The sequence below is a fragment of the Helicoverpa armigera genome, chromosome 14 (assembly GCF_030705265.1).
Source record: "Helicoverpa armigera isolate CAAS_96S chromosome 14, ASM3070526v1, whole genome shotgun sequence".
Lineage (NCBI taxonomy): Eukaryota > Metazoa > Arthropoda > Insecta > Lepidoptera > Noctuidae > Helicoverpa > Helicoverpa armigera.
Window position 1 is genome coordinate 1,897,379 of NC_087133.1, and position 27,509 is coordinate 1,924,887.

At 34.2% G+C, this 27,509-nt stretch overlaps 2 protein-coding genes and 1 pseudogene across 2 annotated transcripts; 1 reads left to right on the top strand and 2 right to left on the bottom strand.

The window, feature by feature from the left end:
- Positions 1-1,116: 1,116 nt before the first annotated feature.
- Positions 1,117-25,757, bottom strand: LOC110382307 (uncharacterized). Its single transcript, XM_049837257.2, has 5 exons — positions 25,537-25,757; positions 3,081-3,342; positions 2,528-2,701; positions 1,928-2,104; positions 1,117-1,607 (listed from the first exon to the last, which is right to left on the bottom strand). Exons 1-5 carry the CDS (start codon positions 25,691-25,693, stop codon positions 1,505-1,507), a joined length of 873 nt encoding a protein of 290 aa, XP_049693214.2. The 5' UTR covers positions 25,694-25,757; the 3' UTR covers positions 1,117-1,504.
- LOC126056078 (uncharacterized) lies at positions 16,186-18,801 on the top strand. The gene is made up of 5 exons (XM_064037722.1): positions 16,186-17,701; positions 17,843-17,956; positions 18,189-18,251; positions 18,329-18,394; positions 18,474-18,801. The coding sequence occupies exons 1-5, from the start codon at positions 17,305-17,307 to the stop codon at positions 18,632-18,634; spliced, it is 801 nt and encodes a 266-aa protein (XP_063893792.1). The 5' UTR covers positions 16,186-17,304; the 3' UTR covers positions 18,635-18,801.
- Positions 19,027-22,500, bottom strand: LOC126056683 (putative nuclease HARBI1; annotated as a pseudogene).
- Positions 25,758-27,509: the final 1,752 nt, after the last annotated feature.

Here is a 27,509-nt window from a genome sequence, read left to right on the forward strand (position 1 = left end):
ATTATGTTACGTCGATGACCATAATTTACTAATCAAATAATAGTAGATAATATTTTGGAGAATCAGGAAATGTCCATCCGAGCAATAAAAATAGAAATTATACCTATTAATTTTTTCCGCAGTGCTTAAAAAAATATCCTTTATACATAACATAAACACGTGAAGTTGGGAAAATGAAAAACAGAAACTGGCAACACTGATACAATATGGCGTGATTTAATAAACATAATTACAAAAAACAAATATTTATTTTCTGGGTCGGTTACCGATGATAGGTGATGTTATTGGCACTTTTTAGCCTTCCTTTATAATTCCGGCAGACTTTAATTGCACATGTCGTCATTTTACCTCTGTTATTTGTATTTTAGTTAGCGCGCGTAATACGTTTTGACAGTTAAGCGGCACGATCTGTTCTGATTGACAGGAAAGCTAATGTCGATGAACAGTACATTGACATTTTTTTCCACGCTTGCGCGCACTCGACGCTACATCTAGACATATATATAATCAAAGGGCGTTCCCACGGAGTTGAAAGAAGGCCTATTGTAGTACCATATAGTTCATTGTTTGTATATTTTCTTACTAGCTACTTTACCGTAGTGGACGATTATTTTTTAATGGTTTTTCTACAAAGCAAGTGGAGTATTCTCCATGGGAGTCATTGTGTAGCCGGTACAATAGTTTAGGTGTAATTCGGCTAGATCGAGAGATAGGGCGCCACTCGTGCGCATATAATGTAAAAAAAAAGCTATGCAATTTTTGGAAAGTATGACAATGATTTTAATCAAATTCTTTTGTATTTAAACCATTGTCTTTTACATAATTACTCTGAATTTATGTAGATACATGAGAGGTGTAGGCATTTGTGTAACAATTTGGTAGTTACGCCATATTGTTTTAGCGGGAAAGTTTTAAGCAAAATGGAACGATTGCAGTAATATTTTGTGTTACCTATAATACAAAACGTTGTATCGGATAGCTTGTTGACGATTTAATTTTAAAATAAGACCACAATTAGATTTCAATTTATTTATTTACTTACATTACATTGGAATATTTAACTAAATACGAATATAGTATGGTAACCATTCCACAGGAATGACTCGGTAACTACAAGTTTAAAGGATTTTCTATAGGGTTTATGTACAATATAATATTTACAAAAATTACCACTATGTTTCCACACCCGATTATAATGTCCCTTTAAAAACGTGTTCGTGTATCAGTAAGTCATGGCAAACTATCGTTTGATGAGAAAAATTGAACTAAATTTTAAAGATTATGTACCGAACCTACACATCTTAAAGGTTTACTAGCTTCCCCCAGCGGTTTCTAGCCGCGTCCCGTGTTAACTATTTCGACCACCCAGATAAAAAGTAGCCTAAAACCTTTCTCTATAAATGGCTGTCGCATACTGAAATATTTTCACTTTTAATATCAGATAAAATCCTTGATCACTATTATTAGCTGAGGTAATCATTATAACTAAAGCTAGTTGTATTCGTCATCGGAACATAAGCAAGTTTTGTAGCAGTCGTATAGGCGAGGAGCGACAGAGGGCGCGCTTTCTCGGACACCGGTATCTTCGCACACACATCGCGAATTGTCTGGAACGAAGAGAAAAGACGAATTAAGATGATGAGAATGGAGAAGTAGATATATTTTTGGCTGTTTTAGTATTGGCTGCCAAAATCATCGATTTATATACGGGGGAAAATTACCTATGATAATAATTGGGTTATAAATATTAGAGAATTTAGTTAGATGAAACAGTGTTCGGTGTACTGTAAAGTATCGTGATGTTGTGATGTTGAAGAAGATAAAAGATTTTTCTGTTACATGACCTTAATTTTGCAGAAATACAAAAAAAAAACCTTGACAATCCAGGTCCAGGTGTGGTACCTAGATTGGATTTATTCGAACCTACCTGTCACACTCGCAAAGCCTGCCGGCACAGCCGTTGACAACATCGTTCTGCGTGTCAAAGTTCTCGAGCGCGCACAGCGGCTGTCCGTGGTAGCACTTCCAGAAGTAAGGCTGCAGATACACCGTGTAGAAGGGGCAGTAGATGTTCTCGTAGCACTCGTCGTGGAGCTTACAACATCTGTGGAGAGGGAGAATTAATAAGGGAAAGAGAAATAATTGCGAAGATGACGAGAAAACACTCGTTCAAGACTATTTGCTTTTAATATAAAATATTAAGCCTTGGTATGTTAGTTTAGGACGATGCAGCAAAGATTACATGAATAAATGCATCAACCAATATGAACACATTTGAAATTACCAAAAGGGAAGAAAAGAATCTAATAATCTTTACAGCAACAAAGTCTGGTCCGTAATGTGATTTTAATTAGGGTCAGTGATCATCTTGAATCTCATCAGCTTTTAGACCATGTTGGTCCTAACAGTTTTGGCATGTTAGGGGTCACCCTAAATATAAATGCGAAAGTACATTCTCAGTTCTTAGTTCTCTACAGAAAGACAGTTACTTTCGGATTTATAATATTAAGGATTTAATTCGCCTCACCTATCAATGCCATCCGTAGGTCTCCCCGACCCCAGGAACCCGCAGTAACACCCATAGCCCTTATAAGACAAAGGATCGCAGCCAGTAGCACAGTACAACATATTGTACAGGTGGAAGACGCCACGCTTGCCGCGGTTCTCTGACTTACTCATGTACACTTGAGGATCTATGTTCCTGAAATAAAGGTTTTTGTGTAAATGAAATATGTATTTGGAGTTTGGAACCTGATCCAACTATTAGTTAGTTTGGCGAAGGATTGTTACTCTTCTTTCCTGGATGCAATCTTGATTATCTAATTCTGCAAGTGTACAAAGGCTGATTCAGCTATGAGTTTCTAAGAGTTCAGATATCTTATTTAGGAAATCCTCTGAAAGTTCAAGAAAATATGATCTTTGTTTATTAGAATACATTATTTTCTTTCTAGACTTTTAGTATGACTAAAAAGGTATCAATCATATCTCCTTAATATCACAAACTTGAGCAATATAACCAAAGTGCCCCGTTTTACCCGTTTTCCAATTTTGACAATGATAATTAAAGTTTAAACACTAACCTGACTCCTTTCATATAATCATCCTCCGGCACAGAATACCTGAAGGGGTCTCTTGCAAACCCAACCAGTATCGGTCCACTTGCATCATTGAACCGATGAGTACTCTCAACTTCGTTCTCCGTCTCATTGTAAGTAAACCTAGGGTTGTTTCGGTGGTGGTTCAATAAACTACTGACTGAGGTATATGGCCTGGAGACGGTGGGTATTTGGGCGTACTTCGTACCGTTGTATATCTGGTCGTAAGTTAGCTGGTTTGACCAATCTGAAACAATGGAAATGTGGTTTTAATTTATCTATGGTATAATAGATGTTGGATTCCTGAAGTCGTGGGTTCCTAGAGGTTTTAAAGCATAAGCCTGTCGTAAGAGTATCTAGGTTCGATTCCAGGTCAGGCCAGTAACAATGTAACTTAACTAAGTCAATGTACTTTCTAAGTTTATCTTGGACACCAATGACTAAGGTGAAGGAATAGATCTTGAGGAAGTTTTGCCAATTCGTTTTGGGCGCGTTGTGATTGATGTTCATTAATTCCCTGTATGACAAGGAGGCTTGTGCTGTAGAGGGTCAATAAAAGGTTATAAAAACAACAAATTCGACAAAAAACAGTGAATGAGGTTACAAAAAATTACTACACTAGACAATGTTCATTCATAGAGCCTATTTGCATCTGTGTCATATGCATATCCAATGCTTTAGTTAAACAATCAATAGAGATGATTATCCACAATTTTGTGTCAAAAATACTGTGTCAGTTCACGGTCTGATTGTTACTGCACAATGTGTATTAATTGAATACACTTGTGTACAAAAGAAGATATGGGATATGGACACAATGGACGATAGGAGTATATGTAACGAACTATGTAAATGTATAGTCGAAATCGTTTTCTGATTGGTATGCGGTATATCATTTTGGAAAAGTGACAGTTTGTAAACTGTTATAAAGTGGGAGCATGGGAAGAGTTTTTTTATCATTATGTCCCGCACCCTTCGTGTGCCATGGGAGTTTAAATAATGAGCTGGTCAGGCTATAGGTAGTATGGCTTTCTCGTTATGGTAAATGATCACCTATAGTCGGAATTCAGTTCGAAAGTCATACGAAGAGGCTTTCATGACCTCCCACGTATTCAATCTGACATTTAGACGTCAAAAGATCATTGAACCTTCCACCATTGCCAAATCACAGCAAATTGAAGACAAAGTCCATCAAATTAGTATTTATCAATATTGTACCTAATAAACAAGAAAATAGAGTTGATTATATAAAAGTTGTGATTGAATACGCCAATGATAGGGCTCTCAATGGTGAAATTTTACGCGTCATGGCGATTTACAAAAGCAAGTTGATTTAAAGCCGGCACTCATTTAGAATTGCTTGTTTCGATACTAGGACCGTTTTAGAGCTCGAGCTGAATGTAGAGAATTGAATACCTTATGATTGGATCGAAGGGTTGTGTTAATCAAATAAATAAATACTTTTAATTAGAGCTCCGTTTTGGTGGAGCTGCAGATTTTTTTTGGAAATTATTAGGAATTATTGGAGATCGTAGACGTCGTCGTCGAGACGTATTTTGCAAATCTATACTAATATTATAAAGTTGAAGAGTTTGTTTGTTTGAACACGCTAAACTCAGGAACTACTGGTCCGATTTGAACAATTCTTTCGGTGTTAGATAGCCCATTTATCGAGGAAGGCTATAGGGTACTTTTTATTCGGGTTCGTGCAGAGGTTCCCACGGGATGCGGGTGAAACCGCTGCCAGAAGCTAGTGAGTAGATAAGTATTCAAGTTAGAACACTCTATTTGGTAGACTCTTGTTTAAATTAAAATTAGGTAAATAAAAATTACCATCTCATACAGATAACAGGACCCTCAATAAAAGAGACCAATTTATACAAAAAATATGGTAATAAGTCTTGAGATTCATAAATAGCTACACTTTTTAATTTAGTTGGTGGTATTATGCCAAAAATCTTAAAAATAATAAGTAGTTCAGTTTGTATAGTGTTTCATTGCGTGTGCAATTGAACTTTCTAAGTAACCTAAGCTAATTTAAAATCTGCCGATATGTGTATTTATGATTATTTAACATTTATAAAATAGTTTTACAAATGCCCTGGTCCAGGAAAGGCTTCAGAAAAGAGGGATGATTTCCCCTTCAAAAAAGAGTGTTAATTACTAGACCAATTCATGGCCTCTGTTATCTCAAGGAATTGGAGAAAATTATTATTTTGTAGCATCTTGTATAATTATGTAGAACTAGCTTTTGCCCGCAACTTCGTTCGCGTGGAATAGTGACTACCAGCAGATTTTTGATTTGACCAATAGATGGCGCTATATGTCCGGAATAATTTTATTTATATTTTTTTTTGTCATAAAAAGTAATAAAAACTATCCTATGTCCTTTCTCAAGTTTCAAACTATGTCTGTACCAAATTTCACACAAATCGGTTCAGTAGTTTAGGCGTGAAGAAAAGACAGACAGACAGACAGAAAGACAGACAGACAGACAAACAGAGTTACTTTCGCATTTATAATATTAGTTTGGATTGCGGTTGACACCAATTAACGATTCAATAAAACAATGAAGCATTTAATTACCTGATTATTTAATCGTTAATTACGGCATACCTACAGTTGTTTATCCAGTAATGATGTTGACTTAGCGATGTCGAATATCATTGTGCTTATTTAAGATTATTTTATTCGACCCGACCTTGTCCCAAGCGAGCGTTATGTTAATCTTACTCATTTAATATAGCCTTTGTTCGTTTATAATGATAGCGATTATATTGCGAACAATATATAAACGTGTTAAGTATATTTAAGTAGTATTATTTTGATATAAATATGGTGGAATACTCAATTATGTATATTATAAAAATACATTACATCAAACGTAGCACCATAAATGCATAGTCGTGGTGGCCTAGTGGGTAAAGTACCAACCTCTGAAGACTGAGGATGGGTTCGATTCCAGGTCAGGCAAGTACTAGTGCAACTTTTCTAAGTTTATACATATGTAAGTATATCATGGAAACCAATGACTGATTAAAAGTGAAGGAAAACATCTCGAGGAAACCTGGACTATAAACTCTGAAATCACCAACCTGAATTGAGCAACCGTGGTTCAATCCTTTCCTGTGTGAGAGGAGGCCTATGCCCAGTTAGATAAAAAGGTCGAAGAAGAAGATGATGATTTACATCAGACAATACCTAATTAACATACAAATGCCTTAGATTCTGCTGATATGTACCTACTTATTTCAAAATCTGTAATCTTACCCACTGAAAGTATTACAACTACCTAACTTATCTTAGCGTTGTACAATGATTTAAACAATCACGCTTATGTAAGTGTTGTTGACCAATATCAACTCATTTATATGTCAAGGTAATGTGTTAAATTATGTAGATTAAAATGATTTAAAATTGAGCAAATATGGTGTGAAACAAATTAGCTTTAAGTTTCGCACGGTTTGTAAACGGAATGACAAACCTAGACATGTATATTTTTTAATCCCCATTAAAATCTGTGTCTTTAGAGTTGAGTTTTAACACACGCAGAGAGGATCAGATTACTTTATTTACTATGTACCTAAGTAGTGCTAGTGATGTTTGCCTGACTTTGGTATTGATCTATCTGTAATCCAGATAATTTAGAGCCTGAGAAAGGACATAGGCTGCTTTTTACGCTGCTGGAACAGCTCAATTGGAAGTGTACTTGGTCATAGATATTGATTTGTATGCACGTGGTATAAAGTGGTACAGAGTGTATTTTCGGGAGGCACCAACTACATACATAATTACCTCGAGCTTTCGTGAAAGTGGGTTGAAACCGGAGACAAAACTGGTTCAGAAATATCTTCATTTAAGAGCAAGTAATAATTGTTGCTTTATTATGCAATTACCGGTTTTATGAGGAAGTTCTTAATATCAATTCAATCAACAAAAAACAGAAGTTTGAAATAAATATTATTAAACATAGGAAAGGGAATATAAATAAAACCAAGGGAAGACAGTTTATGCCAAAAAGGATAGATTCAAAAGAAAACACGAAGGTATATAAAAGGCAAAAACGGCTAATTTAATGTACATACTGGTACATATCGCATACGTAAAAAATTACAGAGGTACGTAATTAAACTATGGGTTGGTCCCATGCTCATCTTTACAATCGAAATATTCTCACGTTCTCAACCTCATTTTAAACTTAACCCTGTAGATGGAATCTTTGGAAACTAGTACCACAAGCTTATTGCCTAATAATTGTTGCACAGTGTTGTATCGGCCCAAATCTGTATCATATACTTGGAGCATTGAACCAACTGGATTCGCCATGACCACAAATCTTTGTAAGAAAAGTTTGCCAATTTATGGCGGGCGCGGGAACCTGACAGCTCTTACATATTCTATCATATCCTTAAGCATGCAACCGACAAAATTTATAAAACACAACTTTAAAGTGGATGCACAAAATGTGACCCATGAACCCCTTTATCTAAAAGTCATTTGAAACTGCCAAAACAATGAAGACTGCCTACCTCTTTCCTACCTTATTATACATACTATATTATCTACTATACCTTATACCTTATTGTTATAGACAATCCATTACGAAAACTTGAAGAAGAGTGCATGTCATTAGTTGATAGTACATACTACTATGAACAGCGGTCTCAGAGCTTTAACAAAGACAGTTATGGCTTCTCCAGTTGTTAAACTGCTCTAAATTCATCTCCCATTGTAATGTGCGTACCGGTTTGTGTTCGGGTCACGTGTTACGTAATGAAAGAGTTTTGGCCGGTAGGCTGTACCATCTTGATTGAATGGAATTGCAATGTACGTCGAGATATGGAGCGTGGAATAATGGGACCTGTTGCTTTGTTTATGCTTTCATATGTAGGTCTTCCCTGTGGATTTTTTTTGTTGGCTAGTAAGAAAGTCCCCATAGCGGGTTTACTGGAAGATACTTCTGCCATTGCACTTGATAGTTTTATATTTTATATTTATATAATTTATATAAACGGTTAAATAAATTAAATAAACTGTTCAATGTTTTTTCAATCGGTGTTAAAAATCTGAAGTTGTAGAAATAAAAAAAATAGAGTGGCAAAGTTATTTGACGATATCTGTATTTGCATGTTTAAACGGTGAGCCATCTTTAAATTAACGTGCTTCTGTTTGAAGCAACATATATGACCTTATTAAGTTTGCACATGACACAATATTGACCGTACTTTAAACTCTTGACCCAAATGTTTGCATTTCAATAAATATTTGGTCAGTTACCGAAAAACGTGTGACGTCTTAATGACGTTCCAAGGTTTATTTGTCTATTGCAATTTATAGAGATTGCAAGATGTATTATGAATCAGCTTTGTGAAGGTAGCGTTTGGTGTCTTCTCCTTTTACCTTATTAAAACGGTTAATGTCAAGGTCTAACTTAAGAAGTATTTTTCCTGGGACCTTCTTTCGTGAACTTGTTAAGTAGTTAACTTATGAGTTTAAAACCAATTCCATTATTGAGTGCAATTTATATTTTATACTACCACACGGCACGTGAGAATTACTGCCCGTATCGGAAAAAAAATAGACTATGTTTCTCGCGAAGAGTGTAGGTTACCAACAGTGACAGAATTTTTTGAAATCGGTTGAGTAGTTTCGGAGCCTCTCGGGTGCAAACAAACAAACAAAACTGTTTTCTCATTATTAAATTGGTATAGATTGGCAGAGGGCAAAGTTCGATTCAAACTCTGTTCTGAAGTCGTCCAACCATTTCGCGCCTCACTCTTGCGCAGTGTTTTGTTCATAGATTTTGAATAGTGTGAAGTCACTTAGTAGCCAGCTTTGCAGCTCTCATTGACGAAAACTGTGATTTATAAATAACATTATTTAATCCTAATTGTACCTACTACACTCTTTAATCTGTATTATGAAATCCATATGTGGTATTTCTAACGCAGCATACCCAAAATGACTCGCACTTTTTACTCACACATATTAACATAACATTCATGCATTTAGATCTAATTAATACAGTTATATAAGTGAAAGTGCGATTATGTCAGTCGAGACGTAATTCTTCACATTTTGGCGGTTTGCTACTGGTTGACCGCTAACGAAAGTGGTTCGGCGCGTTTTCATTTGACCGCGGTAATTTTGTACCGTACCTAATTACTTTCTTGTTTTTTTTTTATATCTGACATAAGGCATTTTATTGGGTGGCTGCAGTTTTAAGAATTTTCTCCAATTGAATATCTGTTTCATTGCTTAAAGGTAAAATACTTAATGTTAGTTAAGAATTAGAGAAATAGTTTTAAACAGCTAAACAAATATTACAAGTGGTTCCCTTTAAATATGATATAGTAGAGGTCGATAAAGTTTTAGCTAGTAACCTTTCAGAAATCAGTTTAACTGTTTGTTAAAAAAAATGAATAATAAATATCTTTATTTCGAAAATTGAATTTAGATTTCTAGTTTATGGGATCGTAAAATCGTATTTTTGATTTTTTTGCAATACTCATTTCAAGGTTTGTTTTGAAATGTTTGAGGATGGCATCCCTAGATTTCGATAACCTAAGTTGTTATTATTTCGTCATTACTACTCTTTTGCAAATGTAAAGGTTAAATGTAGCAAAAATATTGTTACACAAAAATTGGCACAAAAACAAGAAATCTTGAGAGGTTGTGACAAAATGTGACTTTTTAAGCCAATGTTTGCTACATAAGTATGTGGGTATATAGTGAATGATCTATGCCGATAGAAAGTAAAGATGTCCGACAATGCACCATGATTTTGCGTTTTTTAGTGAAATCATGAGTAACGCCGACATTAAGAGCTTATAAATAATTATATTCACATTTTCTACATGTACTGCAACACACAAGGTGCATAAGGGAATAAGCGTGTTAAAGATGTGACAAGCTTTAACTTCGTCATGGTGATTAAAAGCATTTTATATGAATAAATAAATATGCGGAAGCAATCAGGTACAAACAGGTATCCATAGTATTATTGTTTGAATTACCTATATGCTATTTGTTTTACTTATCATAATATGACTTGCATACGAGAATAACAATAAATAACTCAGGGTGAGTTGCACTATTTAACTATAACGATAACCACCCCTTAACTGGCCATATACTTGCCGCCCATTGGTCAAATTTACTACTGAAAATGGTTCAGTTATCGTTATAGTTAAATGGTGCAACTCATCGTTAAAATACAATACCCATAGTATTAAAAAATATTTGTAAATAGATACCTGTTTATAATAAAAGTATGGTCAGTCCATAGAATTATGTAAATGATGACAGCAGCCGCTTAAAATCAGCAAGCGTTCTCAACATACATTGACGTTTCGAAAGCTTTGCAGTGTCATGTAAACGTAGTAGAAACAAAATATTAATTAAAATTCCACAAAACACTTCGATGGGATATTCAGCTATCAATTCGCCGATTTGACGTTTGGTTATCGCTGTGGTTAAATGTTACACTGTCACACTTACGGTACCTACGATAATAAAATTAGATTTGGGATCTCAATGTCAATCGTATTTTTATTGTATACAATTGTATTTTTAACAAAGCCAAATGCTTGGCTAACGATACTGCTCCTTTTCAGCAGTCTAGTTTTATTTTTTCACAGAACTTGGAATTAGTTCCAAGTGATTTAAATTCCACCACCAGACAATAGAGCCAATCTCTAGCAATAGTCAATCGATTATTTTGAATTGTGACATAAATACAATTATATCTTCAAATGTACAATTAAATACCACAAAAAATGTTGTCACTTCTGATCCATCAAACACTTTGAATATAAATACTAGAAACAAACACAATTTGAATATATTCCATCAAAATATTCAAGGTTTGATTGGTAAAGAATTGGAATTGGAGTTGTTCATGAACTGTAATAATATAGATATTTTATGTTTAACTGAGCATTGGCTTAAAGAGCATCAGTTCATGTTTAGCTTCAAGAACCATTGTGTAGGCAGCTCGTACAGCAGAGTAAATATAATACGTGGTGGTTCTCTAATAATTCTTCGCAATAATATTAAATACAAAGAACGGAAGGATATTGTGAACCTTTCTGTTGAGCGAGTAATTGAGATATCATGCATTGAGCTTGAGCGGTTCATTGTAATGAGTGTATACAGGCCCCCATGTGCAACATATACAATTTTTGAGAAGCATCTGGAAGATGTATTATTCAAAATTTCTAATAATAATAAAACAGTTGTCGTCTGTGGAGACTTTAATATTAATATACTGGAAAATAATTCTATTGTTAATAATTTTATAACTCTATTTAAATCATACAACTTGTACAGTACATTTCTCGAGCCAACTAGAATAACTTGCACTAGTGCTACATGTATAGATAACATTTTTACAAACTTAAAACCTTTAAATAAACAAATTTTAAATGTGTTGGATTCTGATCACTCTGGTCAATTAGTTACCTTTCCTATGAAAACTATCAGAGCTCTGAGAAAAAATGTAAGCTTTATTCCTGTAAACAAACATCGTTTGGAACAATTTAAAATAACTTGTTTGAAAAACTGCCTGAATTGCCTTATCATGATAATCCTGATCAAGCTTACAGCCTTTTATTCAACTTAATTAATTGTGAATTTAAAAAAGTTTTTACTACTAAGTCCATATCTGTTTGTGATCAGGCAACATTTAGTGATTGGGCAACGCCGGGTATTTACAAAAGTAGACAGAAGTTGTTTGAATTATACTCTGAAAGATCATTCAATCAAGATGAAACATTTAAACAGTACGTTAAAACTATTCAAAAATATTTAAACGAGCCTGTACCTCCGCAAAATCAGTACACATAAAACAGAAAATAAAAGCTTCTGGAAATAAAATAAAAACCACCTGGAATATAATTAATTCAGAAATAGGCCGATCCACTGTACGGAATCGAGACTTTCACTTAAAAATAAACAATGTAGACATTAAGTCAGACTCGGAGGTGGCATCTGAGTTTGAAAATTTTTTCACCAATATCCCTATTTTAACAACCAGAACTCTGATGGCATCTTCCAGTTCGGCTCTTACAATATTAAAAAATTGTGTTGCGGAATGTGACAAAGGTTTTGAATTCACGGTTGTCAGCTCTAAGGATATTATTCAAGCGTATAAAGATCTCGATGTAAAAAAGACTGCTGACCTTTGGGGATTGTCAGTTCAGATAATCTCATCGATAATTGAAATAATTTCACCTTATTTAGCAACTGTGTTCAACTCTTGTGTTGCATCTGGTGTTTTTCCTGACTTGATGAAACTTAGTAAAGTAATTCCATTGTTTAAATCCGGTAGTACAACCGATCCATCAAATTTTCGGCCAATTTCAATTTTACCCACTTTGAGTAAAATTTTTGAGAAGTTAATATTACGTCAATTGTTGAGCCACTTTAATAGAAACAACTTGTTGCACTCTAAACAATTCGGATTTACCAAGGGTCGTTCTACTACGGATGCGGGCGTGGAATTGCTTAAAAATATATTCGAGGCCTGGGAGGATTCGCAGGATGCGCTCGGTATTTTCTGCGACTTGTCCAAGGCTTTTGATTGCGTGCACCATGATATACTCATCAGGAAACTTCACCACTATGGTATCAAAAATAAGGCTCTTGACCTTCTGACTTCTTATTTGCATAATAGAATTCAGAGGGTGGATGTCAACGGTAAGAGGTCTTCTGGATCTACGGTCACCATGGGGGTTCCGCAGGGTTCAATTCTAGGCCCTTTTTTGTTCCTTATTTATATTAATGACCTCCCTTATCACGTAAGGGATAATCATAAGATTGTGTTGTTTGCCGATGATACTTCACTCGTTTTTAAAATCAAGCGCCAACTCGACAATTTTGACGAAGTTAACAATGCACTCTCTAAGGTTGTTCATTGGTTTAATGTCAATAATCTTCTTTTAAATGAATCTAAAACGAAATTAATTAAATTCTCAACGCCTAACGTAAGGCAGTTACACACCAATGTACAACTAAATGGAGTAGAGTTGAAGCCTGTTGAGTCAACGGTATTTCTTGGTTTGACCGTTGATTCCAAACTCCAATGGGGCCCACATATTGTTAAATTGTCAGGAAAGCTTAGTTCAGCCGCCTATGCTATTAAAAAGATCCGACTAATCACCGATGTGGACACAGCCAGAATAGTTTATTTTAGTTACTTTCATAGTTCAATGACGTATGGGATCCTCCTTTGGGGAAACTGTGCGGATGTTGAAACTATATTTATTTTACAGAAAAGAGCTGTTCGAGCCATTTATAATCTGGGTCCAAAAGTTTCTCTCAGAGAGAAATTCAAAGAAATAAATATTCTGACTGTTGCCTCTCAATATATTTTTGAAAATTTAATGTACGTTCGTAAAAACATATCTAACTTTGTTCAAATGTCTGATGTCCATAGCGTAAATACTAGGAATAAACATAATCTTGCTGTACATGCTACTCGCCTCCACAGAGTAAGCAACTCGTTCATGGGTCAATGTATACGCTTTTACAATAAACTACCCAAAGCGGTTCGTGATTTACCTATCAAGAAATTTAAAAATCATATAAAATCCAAACTTTTGAAAAAAGGATATTACAAAATATCTGATTATTTAAATGATAAAGAAGCTTGGGAATGAGCTGCTCGCTTAGTGAGTGATATCTTTTTAAATGCCTGTGTATTGTTACTTTTGACATTTAAATATTATTATCATCAGATAACATTTTGTTAATGACATTCTTTTATCTTTTTATTGACATTTATATATTATAATTGTATTTTTTTTTTTTTAATTTATTATTGTTATTGTGAATGTGAGTATCGTGTATGCGAGCAACATTATATATTCTTCTAACATAAATACTGTCTGGCGGGTTTGAGTATTTTTGAATGGCCTACGCAAATGTTCTGCAGATCTGGTATCGTCGTGTGACAGGTCGTTGAGCTCCCTAAGATATGGTTGAGCTACACGACGACTGATGCATGCGTGCCGTCTGTTGGGACTGGTCAGCTCCAGCCTGATGTGGCTCTTTCCTCAAAAGGCCATTCCAGACCGCGTACATGGTGACACTCACACATAATATTATTTGATTATAACATGTTTGGACTTAAAAAGAGACTATGACCCTTGAGTTTGTTTCGGCGTTTCTTCTCAGGGATCAGTCAGTTAGGAAATGCCGGCCTCAGCGTTCTTAAAATGACGTGTAAAAGTGATGTAATGTCCAACTTGCAAAATAAACGATTTCATTTCATTTCATTTCAATCTTAGTAGACACGGAAATTATAGATTAGTTTCGATTAAATTATTTCTCTGTTGCTTATTTTCAGCAGCTAATAATTAGCGAAACTTTGGCCTGAACTTGACTTATCCTTAACTGTCAGGAAGTCGAGATTGTAATCTAACCAGCAAACATTTGAGTTGCAATAACTCTAGAATAAATAATTGCATACAACCTTCGTACATAAGTAACAGATGCAATTCTAGCTAAATATACAAACATTAGTAAACCATATTGCAAAATCTACATGTGTATATTAGAAAAAGTAATGAATATGGGAATATTACTATTTGAAAGCATCAAGAGCCTCCAGCTAAATATCTAAGGTATTAACGATCATGAACGATTTTTAGGGTTCCGTACCCAAATGGTAAAACGGGGCCCTATTGCTAAGAGGTCGCCGTCTGTACGTCTGTGACCATGGGACCAGGAACCATGATAACTTGACAGCTAAAAATTTCATAGATGATGTATTCATATTTCATGTGTGATCTGTTTGTGCTTAATCAACAGTACTAAGAACGATAATAAAATAAGTATTTTAACGTAAGTGACTTTGTATGGAACCTATCGTGCGCGACTCCAACTCGCATTTGGCCGGTTTTTTGTGCTTGCAAATAATTGTATAGTTTATAAAACTATAGATACAAATGTGAGAACAGTTTTATTATTCTATCTAAATAACGATTAAATAACATTTGGATTATGGGTCATTGTCGCATATAATAGACGCTTAAGGCTGCATATTATGTAGGTACTAAGCTATTAATAATTTAACCTTGCAATAGTGCATTTTTGCTGGTGCTTTTAAATTGAATGTTTATTTTTAAATTGATAACTTGTTAGGTATTTTTAATATACGAGGTTCTTTTGTTATTGAGAAGGTTATACTTGTCTTCCCAGTTTTTATTCATATTTTTTTTATATATCTTTTGCATACTATAAGCTATCTACAGCTAAGTACTGTATCTATTAATTTTAAATTTCTCTATTATATATTTTGCCCATTTTCAAAGCAAAGAACGTTAGAACTCCTTAATGTAAGAAATATTAACTAATCTGTTTACATATGCAGATAATAAAATTATAAGCCGTTTAAAAGGCGATTTGTATAATACCATTAAGAAAATCGAAGAGCTTTAAGTTTTGAATAGGTGCATACATTTATTAAAACTTTTAAGGATTTGTTTTGCATAATGTTTATTTCAACACATGGTTATTATTTTAATATGAAGTTTCCAAACAGTTTGTTCACCTCAGCAAAGTCAAAAAGTCAAAGTCAAAGTCAAAATCGTTTATTGAAAATAGGCTAGATTCTAGCACTTTTTCACGTCAAAAAATACAAAATTACAGCACCCCCAAAACGCCCCCCTTTCACCACTTCCTAGTGTTATGGCTGGGAAGAAGAAGTGGTGAAGAACAAACTTCCCAGCAACACAGCTGTCTATTACAATTTAATTATAATTAAATTACAATTATACAATTCAATATTAGTCGCAAAATATATATATATAAAAAAAAACACTTGTTGTCCACTTCAGAGCTGCCATCTGCGTGTATCTGTGAAATAATCATTAATGTTATAATAAGCCTTTTTAATCAGTATATCCTTAATTTTGATTTTAAAAGAACTGTCCGTTAGTTCTAACAAATGAACTGGGATTCTATTATAAATGCGTATACAAAGGCCCACAAACGAACCGTGCACTTTATGCAATCGATAGTTGGATGCGGTTAATTTATGTTTATTTCTAGTGTTGAAATTGTGCACGTCACTCTTTTACTAAATAACTCTATGTTTTGCCTTACATATATTATATTGGCATAAATATATTGAGACGCCACAGTCAGAACACCAATATCCTTAAACCTTTCCCTTAGGGAGACTCTAGTACCTAGTCGGTATATAGCACGGATAGCACGCTTCTGTAACACGAAGACATTTTCTATGTCGGCAGCATTGCCCCACATAAGAATTCCGTAAGACATAACACTGTGGAAATAACTGAAGTACACTAAACGCGCCGTGGCTACATCGGTGAGAGCTCTTACCTTTCTGACAGCGTACGCAGCAGAGCTTAGTCTATTCGTGAGGCCAGTTATATGCTCACCCCATTGAATTTTGGAGTCTACAGTTATTCCTAGAAAAGTGGTAGCTTGGACCGTTTCAATTTCCTCGTTGTTTAAAACTACACTGGGGCCGAGATTTTTCACGTTTGGCAAAGCAAATTTTATACATTTGGTTTTCTTCGCATTCAAAACCAAATTATTGGCTGTGAACCAGTGCGTTACTAACGACAGACACGAATTCACGTCATCAAAATCTACTCTATTCCTATCAACTTTAAAAATTAGAGACGTGTCATCAGCAAACAATACTACATCACACAATGATTTTAAATAATATGGCAAGTCATTAATGTACACAAGAAATAAAAATGGCCCTAGAATCGAGCCTTGCGGTACGCCCAAACAAACGGGTAGATTGGAAGATTTGACACCATTAACGTCAACACATTGCATTCTGCCGCTTAAATATGAGCTAATAACACTAAGGGCTGATTTTTCAAGAGCCAGATAAAACGTCAAGTAGCTAACTGATCAATAACTTTATCTGATTCTTTAACGAACCAATAAAGAGTTTCAATTTTTCAAAGCATAGTTACCAGTCAGTTTACTACCTGACCTTTTTTTGTGACTAGCTTCACACTACATCTGTGTGAGCGAGACGCGCTTATGAACATTTACAGATCTAAGAAAGAGACAAACAATTTTCAACTTAATGACAGCGGTTGTCACATTTTAGAGGGAATCATAACATAACCTTAAACTTTGACGACTCGTCTTCGTGTTAATATTTATTTTCCGTTCGAATTTATTGTTTGCTTTTTGTGTGTTGTGTGTAATCATGGAAAATATCGTAAAACGTGAACGTTCCACGAATTTTAACAAAAGCGAAATAAGATTATTGACTGAATTGGTGGCAAAACACCGTACTATAATTGAAAATAAGCAGACAGACGCCGTAACCAATAAAGAAAAGGAAGCAGCGTGGATAAAAATCAGTTCATTATTTAATGCGGCTACGGGATTTACAGCGAGGAGTACCAAGAGCCTGAAGCTTAAATATGAAGGCATAAAAAAGGAAACCAAAAAAACATTGGCCAAACATCGGCAAGAGCTGTACAAAACTGGTGGCGGGCCCTCTTCAGCCCCAGAGGTTACAGATATACAGGAGAGGGTTATCGCGATATGTTCGAATATCAATGGGCTGGATGCTCGAAATGACAGCGACAAAATTCCAGGTATGAAGTCAAATATTTTAAAATATTTTTGTTGATGTTACCATGGGAATTGATATAGTGTTTATGAAAACAAAAGTAATAACGCACTACATTTATCTTTAGCATCTTTCTAAGCAGTTTGTGTATTGTTGTTTTTTTCAGAACCTTTAGAACTGGAAGAGACTGCTAAAGTTGACCCGCTATCGTTGCCACTGCAATCATTAGAAAATAATTTAGTAATTGTACCATGTGATGACGATATTCCGTGTACTTTAGGTAAAATATCTAATTCAATAATAATAAATAACTTTAGAAAATAACTAAACATGTGCTGTAATTAATCTCTGGCTGCAGAATGGAAAAGAATAAATGTTTGATTTTTACTCATATCCTTGATAGATTTATGATCACATGATGGCCACTGATTTTTTTACAGAATGTTCAACCTATATATATTTATTTAATGTAAAATGAAAAACAAGGACCTGAATATATTTTTTTGTTTTAGATCAAGAAGAGTTTTGCCCGCAACAGGATTTAAAGGAGAAAGTTAACAGTGAAATTGGAAATGGTATTTTAATTTATTGAAAAAAAAGTACATAGTATAATAGTGTAATAAAATATAATAGTAAATTAATTTGTTTTCAGACAAGGCCTTTGATGACTTTCAATCTATAGAGATACAGGATATGGAAGTGGATCAAACTGAAAAAGGTATGTCTTTATCAATTTTCCAGTTCATTTATTTACATTGTATAAAATAACATTAATTAAAACTTATCATTATTTTCAGAGAATAAGTGGTCTTCATGGAAGCCAAAGGCTTTAAAAACTAAGATTAGTCCATACTTGAAAAGTAATCAAAAAATTACTAAAGTTGGAGTGACTGCAAAACTGGACCATTTAACTGAATCTCGCTTAGAGCTAGTGAAGCTCAGAAGGAAATTGCCATAAAAGAGCATGAGTTTGTCAAACAGGCACACTTATTAAAAATGCAGAACCTGCATAATGATGAAAGAAGGAAGCAGGAAATGCATGAAGTACTATTAAGTAAGCTCCGTACTGGTGTAAATTATGGAACAAGTCCTTTAGAAATAATAAATAAAGATTTATAAAATGTTTTTTTTTTTTCATTTACCTATTCAACAAAACAAGGATCTCTTTAGTCTTTGACCATTTTTTATTGTAATGTGTGTGTTTAGTTCCAATAAATTAATTTTTTATCACTACAAACCCAGACTGTTAAATTCTAATAATCCTATTCAAAAGCAGTGAATACCTCACCACAAATTATTTGATTATAACAATATGATTACTGTAAAGTGGAGGTATAATAAAAGAACACATTGTAGTTATAAAATTGTGTTTATTAATATATCATTACTAGTTGATTAGACTTTCAAAATATTCTAACATAGAGTCCCTTGTACTATTGTGTTGGTGTCCTGGCTGGTCAGCAATGAGAGTTTCAAATTGTGGTTGTTGTGGTATGTGGACTTCAGGATCCACAGGTGGTTCGCTTTCATTTCTAATTCTTGCAAGATTATGTAAAATTGCTGTTGCTACAATAATGTCTTGAGCGAGAGGGATTCGGCACCGCATTCCTATACTTAACACAGGAAATCTCCTTTTCCAAACCCGAAACATCTCTCAATTACATTTCGAGTACGAATATGAGACTCATTATATAGTCTTTCGGCTTCTGTTCGAGGATCACTTAACGGAGTTAGTAAATAATGATTTAAGAAATAACCACTGTCACCTAGGACCAGTCCATTCTGAAATCTATTAGTATCAAACTGAAACTTTGCTGCAGAGTTTGAGAATATCAAACTGTCATGTGTTGAACCTGGCCATCGTGTTACTATATCTTCAAATTTTAAGTCGCTAGTACACATAGCTTGCACATTCAATGAGAAGAAACCTTTTCGATTTCTGTAGTCTTCTGCAGTATTGCCACCTGGTGAAATTATCTTGATGTGAGTACAATCCAATGCCGCTATAACCCTCGGAAATCGGGCAATATTAAAAAATCCTTCCTGTACTAATAATATTTCTTCTCTGTTAGCTGGCAATGTAACAAATTCCTGGCGAAGAGAGGCAATTGCTTCAGTAACTTTTCTTATAATTTTGCTCGCAGTTGAGTTGTGTATTCCAGCAAAATCACCTATCGTAATGTAGAAACTACCACACGCATAGAACCGCAAAGTCAGAAGTAATTGTTGTAAAGCTGGAACAGAATTGTTTCTGAAAAATAAAAAAATAATATATAGGTATCTTTCAATGTTACCTAGATCGTAGTCAATATACAAAATCTCGTTTTATTATTTATATAGAAAATAATTCTTACCTGTTTGTTACGTTGGCGATTTTACTTTCAATGAGGGTTAATAAAAATTGCACAGTACTTTTTTCGAGACGAAATCTCCTATGAAATTTCTTATCATCCCATAGAGACATATTATCAGGTCTCTCTCTAATAACTCTTTCTCTTCTCTCTGACTCTAAATAATTTAGCACTATATCATCTTCCTCGATTGTTTCGTCGTCGATAGAATCAAAAATATCCATTATTTTATAATTTAGGAAGCAAGAACACAAGTATAACCTACAAAAACGAACGCGCGTGATTGCAGAAATGACAAAATATCTGAGTTATCTGACCGTTAGCGCGCTACCTGGCCCGTAAAGGGCCAGATAAATTTATCGGCTGGATAGAGAGTTTACCTGACCGTTAGGGCCTATCTGTCAATTGAAAAATTGAGATTCTCGCTAACTGTGGAATAAACCTTATCTTTCCCTTTATCTGACCATTGAAAAATCGGCCCTAAGTGCGCTATCTCTAATGCCATAGTACTTAAGCTTCTGAGTAAGCGTTTCATGTTGGACGCAGTCAAACGCCTTAGAAAGATCACAAAACACCCCAATTGCATTCTGCGACTTCTCCCACGCGGTATAAATGTGCTTCAGTAGAGCAACTCCGGCATCCGTTGTTGAGCGACCCTTAGTGAAACCATATTGTTCCGCATGTAAAATATTATGTACATTGAAATGGCGCAGCAGCTGATTTAAAATGATTTTTTCATAAATTTTGCTTAACGCGGGTAAAATTGAAATCGGCCTAAAGTTGCCTAGGTCATTCTTGCTCCCTGATTTAAAGAGTGGTATAACCTTACTGTATTTCATAAGTTCCGGAAAGGTACCTGAGTCAATACACTCATTAAATATACTAGCCAAATAGGGTGCAATATCGACAATAATACAGTCTATAACTTTTACAGAGATACCCCACAAGTCACCTGTCTTTTTTGAATTTAATGACTTGAAGGTTCTAACTATATCATGAGGTGTAATATAACTAAAAGTAAATGTGGCTTCACATTGGCTAACACTACTTCGTAAAAATTTTTCGGCGTTGGTGGTAGAGGAGTCTAAGTCGCTAGTGGTCTTTATTGCAATATTAGAAAAGAAGGTATTAAATTCTCTAGCTACATCCGAATCTTTCTCATAAACTTGATCCTCATCAACGATTTTGTATCGAGTATCACGCTGTTTATTTTTTCCAGTCTCACTATTAATAATATTCCACGTAGCTTTAATTACACTATTACTGTTCTTGATTTTATTACTAAAATACATCGATTTTGCCGCATGACAGACTTTTTTAAACAATTTGGAATAATTTCTAACAAATGTAATAAAATTTTCATCAAATTTATAATTTTTCATTTCATACAGCTCATACAACTTAGCTCTACTCTTGTAAATGCCGGGGGTAGCCCACTCATTGAAATTAGCCGTTTCTTTTATTACGAAAGTTTTGGTTTTAAAACTAGAATTAAATTCATATTTAATGATATCGAACAGAGCTCCGTACATTAAATGGGGATTGTCATTATCTAATATCTCATAGCCTAGTTTTGCAATTATATTATTTTTGAAAGTATTAAAACGACTGGTTGTTAAGGGGCGACATGTTATTTCCCGTTTGATTTTATGCTGTCTATCAGGAAACCGTGCCAGTTGACCACGGTGATCGGAAGGAAGGCCATTGGTAATCAGAGTCTCCGTGGCGGTACAATTACTAAATATATTATCTAAACAGGTTGACGAGGTTGCCGTAATTCTTGTTGGTTCTAGAAATAAATTAAACAAGTTGAAAGATTTAAATAAGTTAAGCAACCTTATAGTTAAGGGAGATGATTCTAAAATATTAACATTGAAATCACCGCAAACTAAAAGTGTTTTACTACTTGAATTTAGTTTAGAAAGGGAATTTTCCATTACCGATTCAAAGATGTTAAAATCCCCAGAAGGAGGCCTGTACACACAAATTATAACAAACCGCTCCAGTTCAACACATGACAGTTCTATGTTGCGCTCCACTGATAATTTAACTATATCCAAACGTTCTTTACACTTTATATTATTAGACACAATTATAAGAGAGCCACCATGGATGGCTTCCTTTCTAACAAACGCACTTTGTACTGTGTAATTACAATTATTAAGGAATATTATTTCAGAATTTCTGTGCCAGTGCTCAGTTATGCACATTACTTGTACCATATAATGCTCAATAAATAAACTTAATTCTAAATCCTTGCCGGAAAGGCCCTGAATGTTTTGATGTACAACATTCAGTTGATGTGGCCCACCCTTTGTCGCACCATGTAGTTTAAACTATCAGGTGTATCAATAGTTGTATTAGTAGAACTACTAATATTATTAAAAGAAGAGGTTACCGTAGTAGAACCCGGGTCAATTTGTATATTATTTGCTATCAATATAGCAATTTGTCTTTTATAATAAAAACTTAGATACATTGTATCATTTAGCAAAAGGACATCTCGATTAAATAAACATAAGAAACATATCTTATTTACTTTATATTAATCTAATTTAAGCTAACGGATTTCTGAAAATCTTCGTGAGTATAATTTATTTTTAACACGCTTTTATTGGTCAACCTATGTACATATGTGAGTATGTTTTGGAATCTAAGGTTACTAGTTTACACATCTTACAAGGATCGCAGCGTCATGAAAATTGGCAGTTGTATGTTGCTCTGATGACGATACAATAATTATGGTACTGTCGAACTAATTTGATGTTGGAGTCGGAAGATATGAACTGGATTTTCATAACTGTATGTACATCGTAGCGTAGCAGCCTTTGACTTTTTAGATAGGTAAGTCTATGATGATGATTTTGACGTGCATTTATAATAGCTTGTTTTTCTAGCGTTTTTAATTTATTAAATGTATCATTTGTTTACAGCCAGTATAAGACATTAGTATGTTTATATTTACGATCAACATGATTAAGTTGATCACGTTATTTTTATTACGATTGAATACTCTTTGTGTTAACAGCCTTATATGGCTTTATGTTACATTTCCTGCTTTGTATCAAGGAGGAAGTGCAGTGAATGCCATGTTACTCGTCAGACGGTAATTTTACTGTCTCGCATGGGAATTGTCTAATTTATTATTATTGTAAAGGCATACTGCCTTGCGGATAACAAAAGAGATTATATATTATGTGTAATGATCATAGATTGTTATAATTTTTGCAGTGAGATAAATAACTTAAACATACATAAAGAGTATATAGGTATTTTAAAAATTTTGATTTTATGCTTTTTGGCTACAAATATGTACTTAACAGGTTTTACAATGTCAAAACTAAATCTACGAACCCCTTGCAATATAAGTAGGTAAATAAATAAATCGGTAAGTAGGTAGTATGAACAATTGCATCGGAAATGTATTGTGTAATCGATTTAATGGGAGAATCGATTATCGGAATCGTCGTCCCATTGCGTTCTCGCGACACTGCTTACGGAAAAGTTCACCTCACTACTTGGCATAATTTTTATGTAATCGCATAGTACTGGGATTTTCACGGTTACTGCTTGCAATTTTGTTTATACGCACCGTTGCTTTTAAATTGTTTTATTCTCGCATTTTGATAGCCAGTCTTAATATCTATAATCTATAATCCATTTTAATCTATCTTTGATTAATATATACTTAAAATAGTAAATTTTGCAGGAACTAGACGTAAGTCATCCCTAATTGGCTTACCTGTGCTGCGGGATTTTTCTAAAGAGTTTGGCCCTGGTACATAAAGGTCTCAAGAAGAAACATGGTGGGTTTTAGTCAGCAAGAGTCTGACATTCGCTCACACTGCACCTTCAGCACGAGAGAGTCATATGATGATTTCCCACCAAAAAAGTCGACCCTATTTCTCGTTTAATGAATGCATTCGAAAATCCACATGACATTTTAAGAAAGTCCTTTGTAACTAAGGGATTATTTCGATTGGTAGGCGGACTTTGTCCATGTAAAAGCTTAATAGATTCCCCCATACTTAATTAAGAATTCTGAAAGGAATGTGTTGGATTAATTGGATTTGACATTTAAAGGTTTTTTGGTGGCCAGTGGTTCTGTCGATAGGCTGTAAGTTTTGAAACTGAATGATTTATATATTTTTAATTCAGCATTGAAAAAACAATAGCGTGGTGGTCAATGCACTCCAATGAAAAGGGGTATTGTTTAAAGAAGTTCCAATATTATGACTACTTAGCTGTATTCTCGCGGTTTCACCCGCGTCCTGTGGTAACTACTTCCCCTACCTGGATAAAATATTACCTAAGTATCACCTGGGCATCATTTTTCATATTGGTATAGTAGTTTCGGAGACTTTAGGATACAAAGAAACCACAAGACACTGGCCACAGCTCGCATGAATTGGAATTTTATGCATCCGAGCTATGGTCAATCTCAGTGCACCTAATGATTCATTGCATTGAGAAAGACGTGATGAAATCTGTAGTGTGTAGGTACATCTTTATACATATAACATACTTACAGGTACTAGGTACCTACAATACCTATGTATTTATATGGATATTGTAACATGTTATAGTTACAGGTCCCATTGTCTAACACTCTTAAGGAAAGTGAATGCTGCATATTCTGTCCAATATAAGAACAATGCAGCCTATTATTTGGAAATTACTATAGCCTTATAGATCTAGATGTCTTTATTAGATATATTTTGTTAATAGGCAAGGTGCAATCATAGCCTATAGATCATTATTGCATGCATGCATTATATGCATACGCAGTGATTCGTTCGTAGAATAACTTTGTAAAGTCTGAGCCGATTTTGATGTTTCAGAATCATCACTGGAAAACCAGTTTTCAATTTAAAAAATGTACCTAAAGCAAATATTTTTAAGTGCATCTTTGTTACAAACATTTTTCTATCTATTCACTTAAAATAACTTATTATGAATGATAATAAAGCATACTATGCCACATGTAGCTATATTAGCGATGCTAATTTAATGCAATCATATCAAATTATTTATTATAAACAGTATGACTTCGTTTCAAAGTCCAAATAAGTAGAAAGTCCGTCAATTACTTCTCTCAACTAAAATTATCTCATTAAAGACGTTTACATCCCGGATGAAAGCATTCACGACGACAATTTTGATATTTTTAAACAGGATTTAATCTATACTAATATCACAGGTTACTAAAATAGTTATTAACATTATAAAGAGAAAAACATTTTTTGTTTGTTTGTACCTACTCTAAAGCCTATGAAATTACAGAACCGATTTGAAAAATTCTTTCACAGTTGGAAAGCTCAACTCTTCCCGAGTAACATAGGCTTAGGCTATATTTTATCCTGGTGCGGGCAGTAGTTCCCACGGGATGCGAGTGAAACTGCGGGAAAATGGCCGATAAATGGCCTATGTGCGCATCTTTAAAGTAACTTCATCTTTTCAAAGAAAAAGTATCTACTTAAATAAAATGGGAGTAGTTTTCCCTCCTCACCTGTTTCACTGAACACTGATGGCACAAATAACACAAAAAGACCCGCATAAACGCTCTCAAAACTAGTTAATTTTCGACACGCACTGATAAAACATGTTACTACACTATACACACTTTTGTTCTTACTTTTTTTCGTAGTTGAACTTGGTAACACCATTTTGGTTAACAGTTCTCGTTAAGTATTGCACTAAATATAAAAAATAAAATGTCACATCACTTTGGAATAATTTTAAATTATTCTAAGAATTTTATATTTCTAAATTGAGTTCTATTAATCTATTAAAGCACGAAACATTTTTATATTTCAATAAAAAAATCGTTCACCAATAATAATAAATAAACAAATTGACTCATAAATGTTCCGTTTTCAAATCTCGCGCTCAAAAAGCGCGGGAAGACGCGCGCGGAGCATGCGCGGCGTGCGTACAATGATCTGTCATTTTTTTCATCGGGCACAGACCTCCCGCTTACAGCCTTCTGATCTGAGCGATTTGTATTGCGATCGTGAGCAATTTTCTGGTCTGCATCCATACGCTAATTTTGCGGAAGTATAATGTCGTTTTTTGTTTTGATTGGGAGATGATACTATAGAGATTTTTTTGTATAGGCTTTCACTGACAAAAATGTAGGTAAACTGTGTAAGTTCAATTATTTTCCAAATAGTGGTGGGTCAACCACTAATAATGTTTTAAAACTAATAACATACCTACCATAAAACTAAGTTGCTAGTAGATGTCTCATGAAAATCTGGATGAGGTTCATTGTATTGTAGGTAGATAAGCAGTAGTACATAATATCATTACCGGCCTTTTCTAATGTATCCTCGGCTGCAATGCAAATCAATAATGTTCAAAATTGAACTTAAAATATTCAAATATCTGCACACAGTATTCCTTCAATTGGATTACTTATAACATTCCATACATTTACTGTTATCGATAAAATCGTACGTACTTTACAACATCCGAGAGCTGTTAAATATTTATGAGGCCCTTGGGTAATGCAAGGACACCATTACATTATTGCCCTTCAAATAACCATAGATATTGAGATTTCTAAACAGACAAAAGAACTTGTATTCTAAATTCAAATTTGACAGCTCAGACAACAACGCAGTGAGAGTACGATAAAAAAGTATGAACAAAAAAGTATCGATAAATTACCGCTGAAAGCCATTATGCGGGATTAATTTATTAATTGCGGTTTAATGGAACGGCCGGTAATTCGATAATAATTACCAATTATTGTTATTAGATTTGGGACACTTAAAAATTAAGGTTTGTGCGCCTCAGGTTCAGTGTTTGAGAACTTGCCTCCACACAAAGATGGGAAGAAGCTGAAACATAAATCAAAATTTAATTTTTTGGTAAGTTTTTAATCGTTTTTCGAATTTTTGTGTAGTTTTGTTATCCCTTTACGAAATAGTTGATAAAATAATGTTCACTACCTTATTAAACCAAGTAGCTGGGTTAATAGGAATTCAATCTTCAACAATTTCGATGTCTGTTATTAACATGTTAAAGTATTTGAGTGATTTAATATAAAAAAAAAAACATTATGTTTTTACCTACGATGTAATACAAAAAGCAGATAATCCACTTATTGTACACTTATTGTTTCAGAAATGCTCTTCACTGTTAAGGTTTTGTTGACGATCCTAGTATTACACTCCGTTTTCCTGAACACGATGGCTCGTTCCAAGCGACGCAGTAATGATGACTGCGATGACGATTCAAAGAAATCGCCGAAAATCATCACTTTCCCAGTTTATTATCCAGCCTTTTACTATCCCATGCCAACGTTTTATTTTCCACCAGTATTTTTATTCGGATAAATTCATGTAGAAACTTTTTTGTATACGAACTATTTTAGGTAATATTCTTTTTTTTTAAACTGTATTCAAATGACTTTCATATTGAAATGTTTTGAGTTTTGGCGCCAAATATTTTTTAGGATAAGAATTTAATTTATGG